The sequence below is a fragment of the Hippichthys cyanospilos genome, chromosome 16 (assembly GCF_059441005.1).
Source record: "Hippichthys cyanospilos isolate Australia breed blue-spotted pipefish chromosome 16, RoL_Hcya_1.0, whole genome shotgun sequence".
Lineage (NCBI taxonomy): Eukaryota > Metazoa > Chordata > Actinopteri > Syngnathiformes > Syngnathidae > Hippichthys > Hippichthys cyanospilos.
Window position 1 is genome coordinate 15,166,070 of NC_142384.1, and position 20,091 is coordinate 15,186,160.

At 39.2% G+C, this 20,091-nt stretch overlaps 2 protein-coding genes across 3 annotated transcripts; both read right to left on the reverse strand.

Moving 5' to 3' along the window:
* Window positions 1–63: 63 nt before the first annotated feature.
* LOC148410847 (transmembrane protein 184B-like) lies at window positions 64–9,885 on the reverse strand. Of its 2 annotated transcripts, XM_088436480.1 has the most exons (10): window positions 9,459–9,885; window positions 7,789–8,022; window positions 6,342–6,507; window positions 5,251–5,341; window positions 4,651–4,726; window positions 4,439–4,530; window positions 3,525–3,694; window positions 3,173–3,367; window positions 2,997–3,023; window positions 64–2,000 (listed from the first exon to the last, which is right to left on the reverse strand). In XM_088436480.1, the coding sequence occupies exons 2-10, from the start codon at window positions 8,020–8,022 to the stop codon at window positions 1,771–1,773; spliced, it is 1,281 nt and encodes a 426-aa protein (XP_088292606.1). In that variant the 5' UTR covers window positions 9,459–9,885; the 3' UTR covers window positions 64–1,770. The 2 variants fall into 2 exon arrangements, with proteins under 2 accessions (XP_088292606.1, XP_088292607.1); XM_088436481.1 differs by lacking the exon at window positions 2,997–3,023.
* Window positions 9,886–10,466: 581 nt separating this feature from the next.
* On the reverse strand, window positions 10,467–19,825 carry LOC148410848 (casein kinase I). The gene is made up of 11 exons (XM_088436482.1): window positions 19,621–19,825; window positions 15,596–15,686; window positions 15,392–15,502; window positions 14,347–14,495; window positions 13,479–13,707; window positions 12,718–12,888; window positions 12,484–12,632; window positions 12,138–12,333; window positions 11,910–12,049; window positions 11,591–11,659; window positions 10,467–11,519 (listed from the first exon to the last, which is right to left on the reverse strand). The coding sequence occupies exons 2-10, from the start codon at window positions 15,669–15,671 to the stop codon at window positions 11,627–11,629; spliced, it is 1,254 nt and encodes a 417-aa protein (XP_088292608.1). The 5' UTR covers window positions 15,672–15,686; window positions 19,621–19,825; the 3' UTR covers window positions 10,467–11,519; window positions 11,591–11,626.
* Between the last annotated feature and the right edge of the window lie 266 nt (window positions 19,826–20,091).

Here is a 20,091-nt window from a genome sequence, read left to right on the forward strand (position 1 = left end):
TTTTTATAATGATTTCACTCTGTAGTGTGGTGAGATGTTTTTGAAACAATGACAACCACTGCCTTTGTCTAAACGTTTATTTCCCTTTCAACAACAAACAAAATCTAACAGCATAAAAGCACCGGTATATAACACCAACAATATGCAGAAAAAATGTATACAACAGAAACATAACAGGGATGTATAAAAATGAAAATAGTAAAACAGCACTATATGAAGCAATGACCTTTAAGTTATAATCATGAAATATTTTCAGTGCGTAAACTCTTATTTACAAAATCTTTTTGAAATGTGTCATAATGTCATATAATATTCAGTTTTGAGTATGGCATCTCGATCTGGCTTTTAGAACTAAGACAATTAAGATTCAATGAAAGGCTTGATAAATTATGTATTATATACCACTGTAGACACAAGGTCGTCGGAAATGAAATAACGAGATCATCAAAGGCGGAAAAATCCATTTTCGTCCACTGATCATGGCCTATACTTTAGTTTTGAGTTCTGATGAGCACTTCAATCATTTTGGTCCTCATTTTGAGCGCATTCGATGCACTGTTTGGCATTCGCCACAACACACAACTGTTAATTTGGAGGCAAAATTGGGGTTGCATCCTACTGCAGTGCTTCACCATCAACATTTACAATCACAATTACAACGTCTACCGCCTGACTCAAAAACATAAATGTAAAAACACCTGATAAACAAAAGTCTACTCAAACACAGTCCAACTTCTTTTTTGAAATAATAATATATTGAGTTAGATTTGACTGCCTTCTCATATTGACTGACATGAGGCGTTTCCATTTCCCCCCCCTTTTTTTTAATTCTATTTTAGAAACAAGTGCAGTCATTTCTATCCTCTTTCATGTCTTTGTCTATCTGTCTGTCTTAACTGACCTCCTGACTTCATGCTGTCTTAGAAAGTTGGGCCAGTATACAGCATACATGCAATGACCTTAATTGTGGGATTACAATCCTGTGCACACCACAGCTGGGCTGCGGTGCAGTTTCAGTAATCTGTGTGGGCGTTGTCCTTCTGTCAGTCTTCCTGGCCCACTAAAATCTGTCCCAAATCACATCCCTTCGTGATTCACAAATATTAACAGGGCTCATCTTTAGTCATGCTATGACACTATTGATTTTTTTAAAGAAAAAGTGTAACACATCATTTGTGTGGGGAAAAAAACATAACTATTCAATTCCTTCAAGGTTTTATGTGATTATATATATAAACACTAAACCTTGATTCACTGAAAAGAAAAATTCTGTCAGTGTTTTACTAAAACAATCTGCCAGTGTTATTTATCAATTAGGGGATATTTGGCAAGGTTTCACCGTACGTTCAAATCAAGAATAAACATGAAAATGCCCACTCAAGTCCAAAAACAATGGCACACTTGGTAGCTCCAGCTCAATATACCGTACTACCTAAACTGGCACCTATTTTAGTTTGCGGGCGTTTAAAGTGCAGTATCAGGAAGCTATATTAGCCATATAGCCGATTGAACACAAACACAAAATACAGATTCCAGGCTCTAATGGCCTCCTTTGACATTAATAATAAGTGACAACTTTATCATCTAATGAAAATACGGAAATATCCCAGCTCTTTCATCAACTATATATAAACTTCTCGATCATCTCCTTGCTCCTAACTCATAAGCCAGAGATGTGTCTCAGCTAAACAATGACAACCTCTGAGTTGTCTGCCATGGCTTCTGAAATAAGGGCTACAAGAGTAAAACTCAAGAGGGTGTGTTGAAGTCTCAGAACTCATCGTCAGAGCTGAGCAACAGGGTCTTCTCGTTGTCCCCACGCGTGCTGAGGTTACTGTGGCTGCGAGAGAGTGCTGGGCCTCCGCCTCGCTCCAGTGTGGACTGCTGGGTATACTGCTGATAAGCCGGCGAGAAGTTATGGATGGCGTCTTGAACCATGTCACCTGGATTCATGGTCTCCTTCAAACTGCTGGAGATGCTTTTCATTGGTGCGCAGCGGCCTGGAGGTGAGGGAAGGTGAAATATTAATTTTACTATCAATGAGCAGTATAAAAACTGAAATCTCTCGTAAGGCAGACTTTAGTGTCCCTTCTGAATGTCGATGCCATTAAAGCCATTTGCTAATAAATTATAATATGACTGGACCAACACATTGGAATGACATCATCATAATATAACAAAATGGAGGCAGGCATGGCGTACGGTATGTTATTTGATTACAAGAAACGATTAATGCAATCAGAAGTGTGTGCTGACAATGAATGGCAATGAATCGGCAATGGATGTCTAACACACCAATGCAAAAGCTGTTAGCGGTTGTATTTTGCAAGCAAGGGATCTGTGTCTGGTCTAGCAGCCAATTGCAACTTGGAACACTAATTAAAAAAAAGTGGTAAACACAGGAATTGACAAAACATGAGAGCAGCATGCATTTTGGGATAGTGAGGGGATTATTTGAATACAGCGCAATTGACTTTTGATTTCATTCAGTTTAATTTTTCTAAATCTTGCAATGTATTTGACATTGTCTTTTGTCTTGGTGTTTTTAGAATTTCCACTGAAGTGTACCATGTTGCCTATTGAAGGATGTTTTTAATTAAACTTAAGAAAGCAATTTCTGTAGAAATTGTAGGTGAATGCTAAAAGCTGAAGGATAAACGATGGAAGAATGTGGCATGATGGAGAATGCATGGACTATGACAAAACAGAATTTTGAATGCAATGGAATGATATTGAATAATGTGGAATCATATGAAGAAATATTAAAGGAGAATGGAATTATGAAAAATCTTGTTTTTTTAGAAATTTCGGGGTCATCATTGAAGTAGGGATGATCTGAACAATTTGGAACGTTTGAATCAAGTGAAAAGTTGTGAAACTTAGAGGAAAAACATGTTAAAATGTTGATTTTTGTTTTGAATAAAAAAATCTGGAGTGTGAAACATACAACAAAAAAAGTGACCATAAAGTGGTATCACAGCTAAAGTCACACCTACCGTACTGTCCATAGATTGGAAATGAGCCTTTAAATGCAGCGTAGCAAGGAAGAAAAAGGACAAAGGGAAATAATTGAATTCAGAAAAGTCAAGGAGAGACCCAAGAGGAAAACAGAGAATGAAAAACTAAATAGACTCCATTAGAAAGAATGGTCACTTTTGCCATACGTCCTTACCATACGAATCCAGTCTTTTGTCCATATACACCTTATAAGTGAAGGCATGGCGCAAAGCAACGGCAGCGAAGAACATCTCAATGCAGATGATGAAGTTCTGGTAACCGGCAGCAACAGTTCCCTCACCCACAGAAAAGTCAGCAGAGTTAATTTGAGGAATGGCACCGCACTTCTCAAGGATGGCCAGCAGCATTCCTGTCGAACGCAGAAGGAAGGACACGCTTTTCAAAGGGACAAACAGTCCTATCATTCCAATGAATTTAAAGAAAAAACACAAAACGACTTCAAGATAACAGTTCACATAATTTAGGAAGAGTTTTGTTATCTTGATATTCCACCGTAGTCTTCATACCTTGCCAGAAAGAAAGGAAGATAACAGACTTGACCATGAAGAACTTGAGGACAGGGCTGTAGGGGACAAGTAGCTCTCTTGTGGCAAAGTAGAAGAGGAAGAGTGCGTACAGTGACAGGCTGACCGAGATGTTGTAAATGATGGTCACGTACAAGTAGCCGCTTGCCACGCTGGAAAAAAGCACACATCATTTCGGAGTCATAAGGAGTCATTTAGCCTCATAGAAGCTAACCAAATAAACATTCACATTTACTTGTAAAGTGACTCATCACATTAATCAGAGCACATGTTTAATTACGGATCCAAATGCAGTGCCTTTAAGTATTGGGAAGAGTTTGCTTTTTCAGGGCTGATACCCATTATTGGTAGTCAAGGATTCCGATATTCTTTTAAAGCGTAACCACACATAACCATTTCTATGAACCCAGTCTTCTTCACTCTTTCCAAGTCCAGTCCTCGAGAGCCCCTATCCAGCCTGTTTTCCATGTAACCCTATTCAAGTAACTATGATTGTTATCAGACTTTTGCAAAGCTTGCTTATGAAGATTTGAATCTGGTGTGTTCGAGGAAATATCCCTAAAAAAAGATGCGATGGGGGCTCCCAAGAACCGAACTTAAACACCCCTGGGGTAGGGCTGGAGCGAGGTTCCAATACAAACAGTTAAAGAAGTGCATGATCAGAGGCATAATGGCAGAGTTTATCGGCAGTGAATATAATAATTAAAAAAAAAAAGCTCGGGGCGGATATGCCCCAATACAGCAAATATCAGCCCCGATAATCAGCCCGGCTGGTATTTGTTCCATCCCTAATTTAAATATGGAATAACATTAAAAAAGCATGACCTAAAAAAATGGCACATAACCACTGTATCATTAGCTTTGAAAGCTGTTGGTAAGCTGTTGTGGACACATACTTGAAATCTCCATCTCTGTATTTTCCAAAGGCTTGAAGAATGACAGTGATGACTGCCATTAGTGGTTTGACCACACAGAACTGGAGAGTGGCCTGGAGGAAGCAAGAAAAACAAAGGGAGAATGTGTAGCAGTTTCTTTAAGTGGCCTTCAATTGTTTGTGAAAACGGGATGAAATCATACTTAAGATTTATTCGATTAGATAATTAAGTACCTGTTTGCAGAACCTGAGGAAGCCAATGGAGTACGTCTTACCCCAAAGGCAACAGGTCCCATACATACAGCTTGACCTGAAGTGAAGTGCAGATCAAATTTTGGTGGAAAAACATACAACATACTGTATTTTCCGCACTATAAGGCACACCTAAAAGCCTTTGATTTCTTCAATAGATGACAGTGCGCCTTATAGTCCATCAATCAATCAAATTTCATTTGTATGGCCCAATATATTTTAAGGTTTTTGGCTGCAAAAAGTTTAATATTTACATTAATCATAATTATATTCTTTTTGAACTCTTGATTCTTCTAGGCATTGATCTAAACAGTCTTTTAATATAATCAAGAGGTATTCCCCCCCCCCCCCCCCCCCCCCAATCTTCAGATAGTACTTTCACAAAAATGATCCTTATTCTTAATTTTTGATTGAAAAAAATTGACTGATCGTTTTGTTGACATTCCCTTCAGTGCAGCTCCATCTAGTGGATGCATAACACAACTCCAGCCACCACAACTGTAGCTTCTATTCTATGCGCCTTATAGTGCGGAAAGTACGGTACAAGTCATGTGATTGTTAGCAGCGACAAACAGAACTTACTCGATGGGTTTTCCTCTTATTTCAGCCATGATAGCACTTTCGCCTCCCAGATACTCATAACACAGACTAAGGAAGTTGTAGATGACGAAGGCTGTAGAGAGCACAGACAAATGTACAAGTTTACAAGCAGTAATTCAACATCAGGGTGCTATGAAAAATCATACAATTTCACTTCAAGGGTATGTTTGCAGTATAAAAAAAAGTATTTATTTTTTTTAACAAAAACAACAACCTTAAAAAAAGTTCAATCTCTACTTTGTGGATTTCAGTTAATGCGGGTATTTTGGGCAACGTAACCATTGCTATAAACTCAGTCTTTTTCCCTGTTTCTGATGATTAGCTGGAAATTACTGAACCTGGATTCATGATCACGTCAGAATCGGGTCATCCCCACTGATAGTAGTTCATAAGTGAAAATCATATGTTTAAAAAAAAAAAAAAACAGCCCTCTTCGTCCCATCTTATATCTCTAATTTGATTTTTAGACCGACATCCATGAGGATGTCAGACGTACACAAAGGGTAAGTTTATCACATCTTTTTGATTTTTAAAACAAACATGACAAGATTACCCCAGAGCATGGTCAAAGGAGTACCTTCAATCATATAAAACATAGTGTGATATGAAATTATAGGACATCAGTCAACCAATGTAGTTCCTCCGCAAATGGAGCACACTGATTGAAAAATACTGAAAACAAGGAGTGACATAACCACCACATTGCGTAACATCTTCATTCTCAAATTCTGCAAGTATGCATAGACATTCCTGAGAAAGTAGATACACTATTGGCTGACAGCCTTACAATTTTTCTTGCCTCCCTGTCTCTCAGCAGATTTCCTGAGTTGCATGCGGTTGCTAGGAAACAGGTTAGCCCTTTCCTATAATCTGTAACAGGCCGCAGACATGACGATGAAGAATGAAGGCTTTGCAAATGGACTGTGAGCAGTAAATCTCATTTATCATAATTATACTTTCTCAGATGGACAACATTCACCCATGCCTATCGGTGAGTTTGGCGACATGCTATCCTTGCAGATAGCAAAATGAAGATGTTTATCAAAACAACGCACATTCTTCTGTCCACTCACCTTCGTAGCAGTCTCTAACAGTGTCAAAGTACACATAGTACTCCTCATTGGTAAAGAATAGAAGGCTGAGCCAGGAGTCAAAGGCATAGATTGGGACAATGAAGAGAATCCTCACTATATGCCTCTGCTCATTTGGAGAGCTGTAGTAACGGAGGTGCATGTAAATCTGTGGGGACAAAAGAATTCAACATTACTGGGTTCCATAATGAGAGCCTTCTAACACATGAATGAGATATTGATGCAATGGTATTTGTCAAGTGTTATCCTTGGCATGTTTGCATGTAGCTGAGTCAGTCACAAACGTTATTATTTGATGCAAGCTAACTTCAATAGCCTCGAGAAAGAAACTACCGGTAGTTCCGCTTTCGCAACATTACGCATATACCAAAAACTATAGCTTGATTCCTTAATTCATTCAATCCCAAAGACATTTTTATATTTTAAGAGTCCATACATTCCATCCTAAGTACTTTTTTTTTTCCACATTTTTAAAGAGTGTGTCTAAAGGAGGCTCTAAATTGGCTGGTAATTAATTTAGTTCAAGCCATTTTTAGACCCTCCTTTTTCCAAACACAAAAAAAATTTTAAAAAAAAAAGTACTTTGTGCAGATCGGTACCAACAAAAAAGTGAATCTTTGCTTAAGTTCAACATTGGAGTAATGCTGAGGTGAACGTTGCACAAAGTGGGTGTCTGTGTATGCGTACGTGTGTGTGAGTGGAAGTGGGGTTGGTTTTGCGTTACTGATACTTGGCTTTCATTACTTCTATTCAAATTACCAGAGAGAAGAAAAAAAACAGGACTGATCTTTATGTCTATGCCATCAGGCTCCTTTCAAACTACACAATGTTCTACCTATCAAATTTCCTGAACTGTAAACGTAAACACGCCTCTGTTTTTACAAAAAAAAAAAAAATAGGCAACTGACAATAGACCACAGTAACACTACACTACTAACAGGGCTGATAGCTAGAGGAACCTGCAACAGGCCTGTAGAAACACACCAACTTAACATCACTCACCCTATGGAAGACTTGTTGCTGGAGTAAAAAAAAACAAAGTCACAACATGCTCAGCAGCAAGATCAAGTTGGGAAAAAAGGCAGAGGTTAAGAACTAAGCTCCAGTAAAAATTTTTTACATATTGTTTCATACACTGTGTGTTAAACTAGCAATTGTTGGAAGATTTCTATAATTACCGCAACTTATTTGCTCATTTTCATTAGCCCATCTATGGCACTTCACTTTTTTTTTTTGGTAGCATTAAGCTAGTGGACTTTAATTACATTGAATTATTGCGTGTGTTTGTTGCATGGATATTTTTTATGTTTAAACATGAAAAGATATAATAATGTAATCATAACTTTCTTGGTTTATGTGTCAGTTTCATCCGACATTCCAACTGGGAGTAACAAACAGCTTGAAGCATGCAGATGGAACTGTCTTTTACCTGGTGGCATGTGAGCAGGAGAGCCGTCCAAACAAAAAACCCTGATATTGTTTGGGCAGTAGAGGTCATGAGGAAAATGGGCTGCTCCGGGGTGACCAATGGGGTTTCTGGTATCCAGGAGGAGTTGGACCCCTGTGGGGGCATGGTGGCAGGGGCCCTTGGTGCAAGGCCTGCCGGAGAGTCATTTGCCAGCCTCTCTGACAAAGGGATGTCTCGTCTCCAAAGCTGACTCATCTGTTTGAAGGAGGCAGAAAAAGTAGGCTGAACAATCAGGGGCAGACTGAAGTACCATTATGTTGACCAACAGAGACAAATTACTCACAAGACTAAAACCTCAAACTAAATGTAATTATTTGCTTTTTGTTACAATTAATTAGCTTTTGATTTGAAAAGTAAAACGGTATTACAAAACATTCATTTGCTGATCTATGCAGAAACACTGTTAAAATCGCCTTTATGTACCTCTATTGGACAACTGTTGTCCTACACTTTTTTTTTGGTTTCTTGTAACACTTTCAAAAAGATAATGTGACATGTATGACATGGTTACAGAAGAATAATTTGAAAGAACAAAAAAGATGATGCTGTCTTGCTTCACTATCACCTACATCAATGTTTATTCCGGGAATGCAGTGATCTAATCAGTGGCAGAAAAAAAAAAAGAAAAGACTTTCACCCTCCCCTCTGCAACAGCAATGTTCGAAGATGACTCACTGCTTAAGGAAAACATTTCAATCGTTCTTGCACTTACAAGACAAACTGTGTGAACCAATTTGGAGCAGCAAAAATATTTTTGTCGAGGGGTGCAAATAAAGTGTTATAGTCATTATTTGGAAAAAGGTTACGTTTGAAACCGAGGAATTTTTGAACATTTTAGCATCTTTTGCTGAGCCAACACAATGTTCCAAGAGAAAAAAAAAATCATAATTTATTCCCATTATTCGTTTATTTCCCTAGTAAACCAAAGCCAATTCACAACTGACCATTCTCACTTATCTATTGGTATTTAGAATTATTATTTCCGTAGTTTCTACAGTGTAGACCCTAACTAACTACATATCCTCTAAAACTATCACTGGCAGCTTGGACCGGTTACACATAAAATCATTTTGATTGACCGTTATATCAACAACAAATGTTTAAATTCATAACACCAGAAAGAAAAACGTTCATCTCTCTGCAGGTGGATGCTGGCTTTGTCCTCTGCAGGCTGGTGCATACCACAAATATATATTAACATTTGCCAAAACATGAGTTGATGATGATTTCTTGATAATAGCAATAATAATAATAATAACGAATAATAACAACAAATTGAAACATATGGTTGTACAGTTAGTGAAGACATAATGATTGAAAAGGGTCAGGTTAGGTTCAATAGCTCCCTACTGAGTTTTGACCGAAAATTGCATTAATCATTAGACTGCTAGGCTTCAATGCCCTAGTAATCATTATTCTTGGTGACAGGTCAACATATGTCTGGAGGCGAGAAAGCAGTCTCTTGTACTCTTTTCAGCTGCTGATACAAATAGTCTTCAAAGGCATTGACAACAAATACACCGGTCCGCATAATCGACCGCGACTCGTGGGAGAACGCGTTATTGAATAATTTGTTAAACTTTAAAATACGTTTCTATGCATTTTTGCAAGACACCCCGTGTGGTACTTACCTCCTCTGCAGTTGTCTTGTCAGCGGAACCGCTTTGTATCCAAACATCAATTTAGCTCATCTCGAATCGGTTACGCATTTTTACAGGATCACAGGCTAAACGGCGGCATTGTAACGACCTACAAATGTAAAAACTTTGCACGGCTGATCTCAGCCTCTAACACAAAATTACATTTGCTTCTTTGCAACAGCTAGCAAATGCTTGTAGCTGGTGGGGCTAGGGGATGCTAGCTCGCGTTAGCTTGCCTTTCGAGTCCTGTGTTAGCTTCTTTTCTATTAAAATCCAGATGAAAATAACGCGAGGAAAATTTCACCAGCCCTAAATGGAAAATAAACATCGACATACGATCACTATCTCGTATTATCCCTACGAAGACCAATACGTTTGTGCCGTTAGTCCCTCACGTCACCACTGGCTGCCAAGCAAACGTCAGATGTTCGCACATGCGCAATGTGTTGTTTTACGTCCACACAATACATGCTGTTTATCGCAAATAATTCTTTTTTGGTATGTAGTATGTGAACATTTTTCAAGGAGAAATTCACTTCACACCCCCAATTAAAAAAAAAAAAAAACGCAGTGTTGGTTATCCGACATGTGATGCTGGCAGTCCAGTATTTGAATGTTGTTTTGGGATGCCGATCCGTGGACGAAAACGCAACAAAACATGCATGCAAATACATGAAAAATTGCCAATCACGTAATGATGAAATAACGCCACCAAGATTTATGTGATTGTTTTATTACTTCATAAAATATACACAAATACTGTTGTAAATAAAGTGTTAAAGAACTGTACAAGATATCAGTACACAATACATAGAGAAATTCTGTCACCATAACCTATTTCGTACACCCCCCCCCCCCCCCCCCACACACACACACATACACACACACACGCACACACATTTATAACAGTTACACTGCCACTGGGTCATGGTGCCCTGTACAAAGATAATTACACACAGTACCAAGCTATTTACACATCCCTGCAATGGAGTCAGTTAGTTTTATCATTATGACATCATCAAAATCGCAGGAATTAAAAACAAAAAAAAAAGTCACATCACGCATTGGACTCAATTCTACAGGGGGAATATTGAAAGCCCTGTTTTTTTTTTTTTAGAAGGTGATCAGACAGCATGAAGGGAAGAAAAAGAGAAAGACAAATCATGGCACAAGTTACTTCTGGTGACAGACTGAAAGGTACATTTAAAGAAAAAACGTCATACTTTAACATAAATAGCTGAACGAGAAACAACCTAAGACACAAAATGAACCTGTCAGTCATACTCTTACACCCAAAAGTCTGAAATGCGCACACATAACACTTTCATGACCCAGTTGGCAGAGCAACATTGAAGTCCAAAATGTAGTACTTTAAATACCAAAAACTTTTAAACTCATCCCGTTAATATGCGCGTTTCTACTTTACATGTTAAAACAGAAAACACATTTTGGCTTGTACATCAAAATTTAAAAAATGAAAATATATACAGTGATGTAAACATAAAAAAAAGGATAACCCGACACCTAAAACCATCTTAAATGGGTCTGCAAACACTAGTATTTATTTTAAATGTGAAAATAACATTGCAAAAAATAAAATACAATTAAAAAAAAAAAAGAATGACGAGAACTGTTTTTTGTTGGATGCAACGGTGTCTTGGGCAAATATGCTGGTTGTTTCTTGAAGAAGAAAAAAAAATTAAAAATGACTTTTGAAATAAAACATGCATGTGCCCATTATCCGTGTACGTCTTCGCTGTCAAAAATCCCTCTTATTCATCAGACAGAAAGCTTGTTTAGGGGAATGTTTTTATGAGGGAGGCAGTCACAAGCAACCATGATGTAGCGCTGTCACTTTTTGCATCGACGTGATGATGATCCAGGCTTGCACAGAGGTTTCATAAAAGACTTGATGCTGGCTACTATAAAAAAGTACTTCCCTGGATTCTGTTGGAATCTGCTGTACTTTTCCAAAGATCCACGTGTCTATTGGCATCAATCTTTTCATTAGTCGGGAGTAAAAATGAAGGGAGGGACCGGAGCAACAAAGCCCTGCGAACAAGATGAATTATTAGTTTATGAAGTACTGCGGTTATCACACCAATTAAGCAGGAAGGTCTCACCTGTCACTTTGATGTTCATGCAGAGCCGAGGAGATATTACTTGCCCATGTGCTCGAACGGCACGCTCACCTGCACAGAGAGTATCAATTTAACTCAGGCAAAAACTGCCCTTTCTGATTCATGGAAAATATTACAATGACAAATCCAACAGATCTCCCATTTCACGTTGCTCTGAAAAATAAACATAACCACTTTAAAACACTTATAACCATGCACATGTCTTACAGACGTAAGGGTTAGGGTTAAGTCCACTTTCTCTCCCCTGGAATGTAAATTTTGACCATAGGAAGTGCCAAGCACGTTTTGAGAATATTCTCACCTGTGATGTTGAAATCCTGGATTGGTCGTGGCGTGCTGTGAGGTCAGAGGACGACACATTGGCGGGAGCGCCGCGGTGAAGCCGCATGCTCACCTTCCTTTCCCTCTCGGCGCGAGAAATGGCGCGAGGCGACGTGTTTCCTGAAACAATACAGAAAATTGAGTTACATGCAAGCTGTTCCACCGGGAACATCAGCTGGAGACTATAGTGATTTCGTGTTTAACTCACCAGACTGTTGGACTCGTGAAGCAGGGTTTGAGATGGCCTGGTCTGGTCCATTTCTGACTCTGTTGGCAGGTCCAGGGTTTGGACCTGGGGGGAGACCACGTGCTGCAGAACCCCTGGGAGCAACACCAATTCGATCATCCCTCTCATCGCCAGTCCTCCTCTCCCGGTCTCCATCCTCTGTCGTCCGGGTGGCCCCCTGCAAGCCACGACCAGCCATATTTTTAAGGTTTTTCTTAAAACTAAAAACCAACAATGGAAGAGAGCCTTGTTAACACTCATTACATAGTTTTGTCCCAGGTTTTGTGGTAAATCATCACTATTTAAATAAGACACTTATTCAACTTACAAACTTGAGCATATTCCAGTCAAAGACATAATCATAGGAGAAGCCCTGCCGATGGAAGAGATTTCTGAAGAGCTGTCGTAGGTAAGAGTAATCTGGCTTGTCATCAAATCTGAGTGATCGGCAAAAATTCAGGTATGTGGAGAACTCAGCTGTAAGAGAAACAAAACAAAATAATCAAGCTTTGAGGGTTTTTTGTGTGGGGGGGTGAGTGAGGGAAAATCCAACTTCACTTACAAGGGTATCCTTTGCAAAGCACCTCAATCGGTGTCGACATTTTCTTCTCACTGATTCTTTCATACTTCTGTCTCTTGGTAGCCGCCTTAAGGCCTTGCCAGGGTAAGGAACCCAGGTTGAAGTACATGAGGACATAGCCAAGGGACTCCAAGTCGTCGCGTCTGGATTGCTCTGGAAACAGGTTGAAAAAGTTAATTGTTGCACTATATTATTGCTTTGACATGAAAAGCGAAAAGAATGAATGTTTTTGCCTATCTACAATCGAGTGAAACATGTTTTTAAAAGTTGTCTGCTACTTTGGTAAACCTTATTCCAATTGATTTTCTTTTGGTTTCAGTTAAAACTATCCACCACTAAGCTTGTCTGGGCCAAACATGACAGCATTGTTTTGAATAGACAACAAAATGTTGGCCAAGATTGCAATCACCATAGAGGAGAATGCCTGTAAACAACAGGACTGACGCTGCATTCAGCCTGCCATTAGCCCTTCTCTGTGTGGAAAAAAAATCTGACCTGATTTATTTTAAATGAGGGCAGCAAGTATGCTAACAGAGAGCCACTGTTCTTAAATGAATATGTTTTATCTTAAATTACAATGAACTAGAAGTGTAAGGCGATGTTTGCTTTGGTGTTGCAAAAGTAAAAGACAAGAATATGCAACAACAACTGGGTTTGGTATTTTTAAAACAAACTAACAGGTGGGATGTTTTGAGCATGTAACTCTAGCCATTATTACATTACCAATGCCATGTGCTACTTACCAATTCCAAGATGTGTATTGATAGAAGCATAGCGTGCAGTGCCAGTCAAGTTCTTGTTCTCCCTGTAGGGAATGTGCTGGTGTGTGCGGGCATCCCGGTACTTTTTGGCCAGGCCGAAGTCAATGATGTACACAAGATTACCCTTCTTGCCAAGCCCCATTAAAAAGTTGTCTGGTTTTACGTCACGGTGAATGAAATTCTTGGAGTGGATGTACTCAATTCGGCTTATCTGAAGATGAGTGAGGAAAAAAAAAAAAGAGGACAGGACAAAAAGTACACATCATCATAAGACACCTAGAAAGACAGTAAGGACATGAAAACAATACATACCTCAAATTAGGAATTAGGAAAAGATTTAGTGTTAGGAACAGTTTCGTCCTGAACAAGATAAATACTATTTTTGTTAATGCTTATGGGAAAAATTATGTCTGAATGCAGCCAATTTGAAAGTCGATCTGGTGTTAGATAACAACTTGTGTTGTGTTCTTACAGACTACACTGCATTTGAAATAGTAAGAAAAAAATAACAAAACAAAATTTGCGTCAACTGGAGATTAGTGAAAAAGAAACAGTTATATGTACAAAAATATACAATTCATTGGTGCAGGAAAACATCATTTTTAATTTGAAAAAACAAAAACAATTCTATAACCAATTGACTTATGCTTTGAGATGGCACTATATTTGAAAATGGAAAAACGTTGAGGTCAGCAGGATATTAACTGAGGAAAAAAAAAAAAAGCAACAATCATTTCTAAAAATATATACATATGATATAGGAAAACTGGAACATTTTAACAAAAGCTTGTGGGATCCAAAAACTTGTGTGCAAAACATAACCATGTGACATATTTTAAATGAGTCATACCATTTGGTCTGCCAAAAGTAGGACCGTCTTTAGGCTGAACTTCCGGGAGCAAAAGTTGAAAAGATCCTCAAGACTGGGACCGAGAAGCTCCATAACCATTACATTGTAGTCTCCCTCTGCCCCACACCATTTTATCGATGGAATACCCACTAGATCAAATACACAAAAATAAACACCATTCATGAAATCGATTACAAACGTTCAGTCATTTGTGTATTTACTTTAAAAAGCTCTCATAATTAACCTCCCTATTTCTGTTAAAACCATCCGGGGAGGAAACGGAAAAACTATCCTGCAGGTTTTCCACTGCTTTCCTCATGATATTTTTTAATTTGATGGAACAATTTGCTTGAGTGTGGTGGATGCTCTCTGGTCAATAAGCTCCAAAAAGAGTGGCGGTGGGCAAATGTTTGCATATTTTCTGGCCACATTTAGTAGCTGGCGACCTATCATTATAAACAACTTGTTGCTATTTTCATGTATACTATTCAAGTAAAGAAGAAACTTCATGGAATTGTGCTTGTGGTTATTTAATGTCGCCGCACAGTGGCAGAGGTCTGTTGCAGAGTGGAAACAATTCCTGCTTTCCAAATAAATCACTACTCTCCACATGGCATTTTGTCACAATATGTGAGACATGTTAAGTACGATAAGATACTCTAAGTAACAAACATGTAAATGAAATGTACTTTATGGTACTCCTCATTACGGACCCAGCTACTGAGTATTCTTGGTATTTAGCTTTTCTACATAAAGTTCAAATCCAATATAGAGTAGTCAGATATATTTTTTTGCCAGGTGAAAAGTAATCAAACACAAAAGACCAAATAATACAATTCCACTTAATTAATTATGAAAGGCCAACTTTAAGCCTTTGACAATTAACATTTTTGGCTAGACATTTTTTTCTGACATGTACACCTATTAACAGGTATTCCAGAGTATGGATGTTCTCGAATGCCTCAACGACTCGTTTCACCTCCACTCCTCATCCCAAACAACACAACATATGACAGCATTGTATCCGGCTGTGTTTTGTTTGTACCTCCTCCTTGCATCATCTTGTAGAACTTGCTCTCAATGTGCAACTGTGGGTGTTTGGTCTTCACACATTCAAGTTTGATGGCTACCTCCTCACCAGTGGCAATGTTGGCACCTGAAAGGGCCAATGAACCAATCATTTGATGCATATAACGACAATGAAGGCATGGAAAGTATGAACATGAAAACAGCCTTATTTTCTACTTACCGAGGTAAATGTCTCCAAAGGAACCGCTACCTATTTTTCGTCCAAGCCGATATTTGTTGCCCACTCTGAGCTCCATGATTGCAAGCAGTCACTGTCATTTAAAAACACAACAACAAAGCAATGAATAGAAGCAAATAGGTGACAGCAAAACAACTCAATTGTAGGTATACCTCTGTTCTGAAAATCTTTGAAGAATGCGAACGGTACTGTTGAACAAGTGAATGAGTCAGTCAGACATCAATATGAGCAGAGTTGGTATGAGAACTGAGCCAGGAGAGTAGATCAGCAAACAGCTGTCTGCCCTCCAGTCATGCACAAATTGATTTGTAGGGTAGCTGGGCGGGGGTAGGTGGTTGCAGTTAGATCAGCAAAAACAAGGGCGGGGGGAAAAGAAACAGAAAAACGTGGGCTCGGCAGAATTTGCAGTTGCCAATTGGAAGGAAAGGTGGGGGGGGGGGGGGGGGTGTATGACTAAAGAGATGTGGAGCAGAAGAAAAAATGTAGCACGTTGAGTTTGCTGCATGTGACTCTAGAGAAAGGTGATCATTTATTCACAACTCCACCATGCCACATTTTACAGCAACTGCGAAAACAAGTCTGAGATGTGAACCAACTTTGGTGGGAGAAATAAGACAGCAGCCACGATGCTGGCTGGCTGGATTCATCAGTGTCACGCAAAGTGCACACACGAAAACTCATCTGCATGACTTACTATAAGAGATCTGCTTCCTCGCAAAAACACAGTTGGGTACATGACTGAAACAAACGGTGCTCACTGTAGATGGAAACTGCGGTGTGTGTTGACCTGTTCTAAATCTGGCACTACTGCACATTCAAAAATACACTTCCAGTCAGTCTCTGGACTTTTCAATGAGCTATAGACAAATGAGCAAGGCCATTCTTTGTAAAAGACACCATTTTAAGACTTACGTGATTGTTATGCATGTTCTGCCTTACTCCACAAAGTCTGAATCTGAATATTAACTTGCAGTCAAAAATCATCCTTTCACAAAGGAGCCCAAGAGACTAGAAAATAAGACCTAATGATAACCTTCCCAAAATAGGGAAAGTCTGCTATACTTGACTCAGATCATTCAATTTTATCCTTGAAAAAAAATTATGTATATACACTTATTTAGGTGGCCAGTGGAAGACTGGGTAGCAAACCTACCTCACATGTGACGATAGCTGTGTGTGTTGGTGAGTGTGATTGGTCGTTTTGACGCTGTGTGCCCTGATATTGTCTGTGTGCCCGGAGATTGACTGGAAACCAGTTCAGGGTGTATCCCGCCGGCTGCCCAAAGACAGCTAGGATAAGCACCATCAAGCCACTGACCCTTGTGAGGAGAAGCGGTTAAGAAAACGGATGGATACTGTCATTTACAGACCATTGGGCAAACTATTATTACAGGAAATATTTTAAAACAATTTCACATATAAAGGTATAAAGGTATATTATTCAAATGAAACACTGTATAGGTAAAAGTTCATTCTAGTTGTACTTTATACTTATTTGATATCGTGCTATTATCCTGGGTTCACATTGGGCAAGAAATATCGGGCAGTGCTGCATCTTGCTGGCTTTTCTTTCATCATGCAAGTATCAGGCAGAGGAGGGGATCTCCAGCAGATGGGAAAAAAAAAAAAAAGTATGACATCGGCAATCAATGGACCGGTATTTGTGTTATTGCTTTGGCTAATGCGACATTCTATCTCAATTGACAGTTCATTAGCTATAAACAAGTCACCATTATCTAAAAAAAAATCTGAAAAATATGGTACTATAACAGATACTTTCTGTTTTGTTTTTGTTTTTTTCTTCCTAAAAAAAAACCCTGGAAGAAACTGCTTGGGTGACAATAATTAACTCATTACATTTGGTTACGTCATCATCTATACACAAAAATAGTAAACTCAAACCCTTGCCTTCCTTTCTTCCCAATGCTCAATGATCTTTTTGGCCAAGAACTTTATTTTCTTTTACAACACGAAACATAACAGTGCACCAGAACTTAGTGAGCGGTTGCTACCTCTCCCCGAGTCCACGTCCACACACATAGTTCGCCTAACAATTGTGCAAAAGATGGAGTTGTTGCCGGAACTTGCCGCTGTTAATTCTTTTGCGTCAAAGCGCCCTTATATAAACACAATGACTCAGTTGATGAAGAATGTCGACCAGCGGTTTAGTTTTGAGCAAAAGTGCCTTTATTTGCGGCTGAACAAGATTTCAAGTTCAATTGCTTATGTACCTGGTGAATACTTTGATCGATTCATTTTGACACCTCGAGTCCTTAGATAGAAAAATTGATCAATCTTTCAAAAGACTATCTTCCAATAGTTATAGTTAAGCACCATGTTGAAAAATAAAGATCGCATTTGGTCTGGAAACATTTTGGGGCGTTATTTAAAAGGCTGCATTTGATAGGCATATTCCCACATATATAATCTTGTATCACAGCCTTACATCTCTGCAAGCATCAAGGACTTAACACAAATCTGTCATTGGACTCGATCCACATTCGCATGAAAACACCAAATGATGCGACATTTAAAAATGGAGGCCACATACGCTCCTTTTCCCCATCCTGTTGAAGGTAGACAAGCTGCCTAGGTTGAGGTGATGGATTTGGGTTCATAAAGGGTTAGGTTTCAACACACCGCAAGATTGTCTCGTGGTCTGCCTGCAGTATGGTATCTGATTTAACAAGAGACATTTTTCTCAAACTGAGACAATAAGTGCCATAATCTAATTACCTGGTAGAGGATAAGTGACACACACTTCAGATGCCATCCGACCAGTTATTTATTTCTTAGGGGGCACATTTATATAAAAAATGATGATGCAATGATCAATCCATTTTTATTATTGCATATGATAATTTATGAGTTGGTGGCTTAATGTTGTCATAAAAAATTAGTCAGAATTTCTTGGCGAGTGGTGTGGCCCAGTCCCAGACAGACAATGTTTATCATGTTGTAGCCAGAACAGGACAGACATTGGAAAAAAAAAAAAAACTAGTGAAAAAGTGGTGATAAGCTTGTGACTTTTTACTTTTATTGACATTTCTACGTATAAATGTAACAAGAACAGCTTAGGGGTGGGGGACGCATGGACTCACGCTGCATCATCAGCTATTTTGGAAGTCATCAACAATACAATGTCTAGGTTAGTTTAGTTCCCATTCACGGGTCAGTTTGCTTGAGGGGGTAGCTGCAAACTACATTGTATCGTCTCAAAAGTGAAATTAGGTTCCAGATGTTCGATTTGTGTTCTTTAAGGAGAAAAGCTTTGGTGTGTGTGTTGGTAGTAAGGAAAAAAAGCAAATGTCACAGCCCTAAAGTCAAAGTATTTCACAATCACGAATAAAAACCAGTACTGCAACGCCTCTCACACAGCTGTCATTCCAATATCAACTTACATTACAAACTCGACAACCAGCTCCGAGCAGCCCTACCACAGATCTTTAAGATAAAATGTATAAAGCGCAGTGTGTACTGTGTTTTCCTAAAAGGTAGCCAATATTTACGTAGCTATGATAGCAAATTTATAACGAGCAGGTCGAGTGATTTTATTAGACGAGAACGAAATCCTAAACCATTGTTTGTTTAAAAAAAATCAGCACCATAGGCTATCATCGAAATGTGTAAGGCGACATAGAGAAAATGTATGCAGATGTCTGAAAATGACTTTTAATAAAGAATAGGAGTCGAATACACCGTTAGCAATGAAGAGTAAGCTAGCGTTACTTAGTGGTGGGCTAGCCAAAAGCTGGATACGTAACAATTGCACCATTTCATCAACATTAACCGTAAAATTTACACTTTAAACGTCAAGAAATATTTCTACATTTCGTTTCCTACTCAAACCACACCCGTTCTTACACGAGACCGTTCTATGTTGCTAGCCATGGTCATCTACGTGCCCCCTCCCCCTATGCTGCTACGCCGTCAATAGTCTACTCCGGTTCCGCCGAATCGGGCCACTTTCCCCCCTGGTTTTTCCGATTCCCGAACCCTCCACTCACCCGATATTGGATTCGTATGAAAGCTGGTTCTCTGAAGATTGTGTCCCGGTAGTTGTCAGGCGGGTAAGGTTCTTGGCCGAGGAGGATTGGAGCGGATTCTAGCGACGCTCATTCCCCCAGCTCGCAGCTCTGTCGTCGGTTGCACTCCCTGTTGATAGTCCCTGAGAAGCTCCAGTGGCACGAGCGGCTGTCCTCCCTCCACGAAACTGCCCCCACCCGCCCCCAGTTACTTAAGCGTTGATGATGTCATTCCCCCGACGTCAAGGTACGGGTTTTTAAGGAACAACGCACACATTTCCCCCCTTTATACACAAATTCATGCACAACTGCATTTTTTTCACTTCGTCGTCATCGTGAACCTATTCGTCGTCCTGACGAACTTTCCTTATTTACTCCGGGGCCTGTCTGTTATCAAGAAATTATAGGAGCATGCAGTAAATTGCAAGTAACACTTTGCAGTGTCCGTAAATC

What these genes read in the sequence shown, in the direction of transcription:
- LOC148410848 (XM_088436482.1), bottom strand. Translation starts at nt 15,671, where the DNA reads ATGGAGCTCAGAGTGGGCAACAAATATCGGCTTGGACGAAAAATAGGT. An exon ending in CAAGATGATGCAAGGAGGAG is followed by an intron (nt 14,496 to 15,391) that starts GTACAAACAAAA and finishes TATTTGATCTAG; the next exon opens with TGGGTATTCCATCGATAAAA. An exon ending in TACTTTTGGCAGACCAAATG is followed by an intron (nt 13,708 to 14,346) that starts GTATGACTCATT and finishes ACTCATCTTCAG; the next exon opens with ATAAGCCGAATTGAGTACAT.
- LOC148410847 (XM_088436480.1), bottom strand. Translation starts at nt 8,022, where the DNA reads ATGAGTCAGCTTTGGAGACGAGACATCCCTTTGTCAGAGAGGCTGGCA. An exon ending in TCCTCAGGTTCTGCAAACAG is followed by an intron (nt 4,531 to 4,650) that starts GTACTTAATTAT and finishes TGCTTCCTCCAG; the next exon opens with GCCACTCTCCAGTTCTGTGT. An exon ending in CAAAAGACTGGATTCGTATG is followed by an intron (nt 3,024 to 3,172) that starts GTAAGGACGTAT and finishes CTGCATTTAAAG; the next exon opens with GCTCATTTCCAATCTATGGA.